This window comes from Cynocephalus volans, chromosome 9 (genome assembly GCF_027409185.1).
Source record: "Cynocephalus volans isolate mCynVol1 chromosome 9, mCynVol1.pri, whole genome shotgun sequence".
NCBI classification, from domain to species: domain Eukaryota; kingdom Metazoa; phylum Chordata; class Mammalia; order Dermoptera; family Cynocephalidae; genus Cynocephalus; species Cynocephalus volans.
The window spans coordinates 13,250,476-13,252,928 of record NC_084468.1 but is presented as its reverse complement, the minus strand read 5'-3'; the positions used below and the strand labels follow the sequence as shown (position 1 = coordinate 13,252,928).

The following is a 2,453-nucleotide window of genomic DNA, read 5'->3' as shown; positions in this document are numbered from 1 at the left end:
AAATTTCCAGGGTGGAAATGAAATCAGGGCAATTCCCTAGGAAAGTCTTTTTTCATAGAAAATTTTGCTTTTTCTTTAAATGTAGCTCGGATACCATGAATCATCTAATCATCATGAGCTATGCCAACTAAACTGCCATAGTTCATAGCTACATTTGTTATTTCTTGCCAATGTTTTCTGAAGGGCAGAGTAAGGTAAAAAGAAAGAAATGATCAATGAGCAATGATAGAGAACAGAGAGATATGGTCTGGCTGCACATACCAACTTTGTGACTTGTCTACTAAGAGTCTGAGTCACAGCTGTTACCTGGGGTGGCGTATCAATAGCTACCTGGTAGGGCTCGTGTGTGGATTTAAGGAGATGAGAATCAAATGCTGGGCCAGTGCTTTGCACATAGTAAGTGTCAAATAGAAATCAACTTTTCCCCTCTCTTAAAGCATGGTTTTACTGTCCACCTGAAAAAATAAATGCAGCTACTTAATGTGGCATTGAATGTCATACTACTGATTCACTGATTTCCTTCTGAAAGGATTGATTAAGAGCTTTCTGTATGCCCAGCACTGTACCATCACAGGGCTCCAGAAATCAATTAGGCATGATTCTGCCTTCAATAATTAGTAAAATTGCTCGGTTGCAATTCACCCCCACTTCCGGTTTACTGTGACCAGTCAAATCCGATGACATCATCACCTTCATGCCTCTCAGTGGTTCTCACTTCCTGTAACAGTGCTCCTGTAACCCCCACACCCTACTTACCTCAGTGTGCCAATCCCATGAATATTCAAACTCTGGGTCAACATCACCTTTCTTTTTGACATTCACCTCGCTTTCCCATTTTATAGTCATCAGTGTCCATGTGGAATTATGAGATAAAAATCCAGCACAATATAGCTAGAATCAAAATTAGAGATTATTTCATCCAACATCTTGATTTCAGGTATAAGAACTAAGACCCAAAGGGACAGAGTGACTTGCTCAAAATCAAGTGGGGATAGAGATGGGACTGACTCCCTGGTCAATGCTATTTAAACTACCCAGAAAGTAGCCTCATAGGTCTTAAAGACTTGTGGTTTTTCATTAACCTCAGTAGGTTCAACACCTAGTCTAGTGCGTGGTATGAAGCTGGTGCTAAAAAAATGTAGCAGCTGCTCAATAAATGTGTATTGAATGAGAGAATGAGACAGGGAGGAGAGAGAAATGCAGCAATAAGTGGGTGAGGTCAGGAGGAATGAGAGTTAGTGAGGTTCAGAGAGTGTAAGGACAGGATGAAGGGTGGTGGTGCTGTGACACTGTAGACTGAAGTCAAGGGGAAATGTGAGTGGATGGGCTGCTGGTCTAGTGAATGCAGAAGCCAGAAGGTTTCGGGGTTGACTCTTTAATCAGGCAGGCATGTAGCAGGGTGGAGGGAGAGGACAGCCTGAAGTTCTGCCCTGCTGAGGTGCTCCTGGCACTGACTCATCTGTCTTTTGTCAAACAGGTGCCCCCCAGCTGAGCTATGAGGATCCACAGCCTCACCCTGCTGTCCTTTCTCCTTCTGGCCACTCGGGTGCTCTTCATGCATGTCCAGAAGGGAGTAAAGATAGGACAGGGAAGTGCACCAGACGTGGATCATTGGGTCATTCTGGGACCCACTGGGCATGGGGCAAAAGAGCAGCCTTTTGAGTTCCTGCAAATTGGTGACTTTACCACCAGTGATCAAGCCAAGTGCAAGTGGGGTATGCTTGGGAAGGGAGAGGGCATCGCTCAGGTAAAGGTCGACTGCACTCAAAACAACAATCAGTTCTCCTGTATCTTTGAGGGCAACCCAACCTCATGCCTTCAGTCTTTGGAGAACAGCATTCACTACTGGAGACAAGTAGTTGGGAGCCTGAGACTCCAGAAAGACCTCTGTGGGGACTCCACTGCCATCTTGACGACTGATGTGTGTGGTAGCAAGTTTGAGGAATCCAAACTCAAGCTGGTGAGCTCCACTCTACTCAACCACTAGAACCCAGTCAGGATGACATGTATCCCACCTGCTGGGAGCAGATTGCGATCAAACTGCACTCCACCAGTGAGTTCATCCTGGCTAATGAGACCACCAGCAGAGCGTCAATCAAGATTGAACTGACCAACCTCAGGGAGCAAATCCTGGTGACAGTGGCCACCCCCACCAGCCCAGCACACACACAGACCAGGATCATCACTAAACACAATTGCAAAGATAAACCTGGCATCAAAACCTGGCTGAAAATGGCCTAGAAGATGGTGCAACCTTCAGATCAGCAGAGAGAAAACAGATGAATGAGATGTAGTGTGGGGGTCCTGGAGCTCCTTCTGCAATATCATCCTCACTGTATTGCAGAACACATAATGGCAATTAAGTCAAGAGAAGAGGGTCCTTAGGCCAGGTCATGTTGTAAGCCCCTCTGTATGATTTAAAGCCCTCCACATTCCCCAGAATATGTAAGCTT

The 2,453-nt window shown here is 45.6% G+C and overlaps 1 protein-coding gene across 1 annotated transcript; it reads left to right on the top strand.

The window, feature by feature from the left end:
- The first annotated feature begins 1,495 nt into the window (after positions 1-1,495).
- On the top strand, positions 1,496-1,987 carry LOC134385672 (fibroblast growth factor-binding protein 1-like). Its single transcript, XM_063107422.1, has one exon. It carries the CDS (start codon positions 1,496-1,498, stop codon positions 1,985-1,987), a length of 492 nt encoding a protein of 163 aa, XP_062963492.1.
- Positions 1,988-2,453: the final 466 nt, after the last annotated feature.

Bases quoted from the DNA above. Each gene is read 5' to 3' on its own strand.
- LOC134385672 (XM_063107422.1), top strand. From the start codon at position 1,496: ATGAGGATCCACAGCCTCACCCTGCTGTCCTTTCTCCTTCTGGCCACT.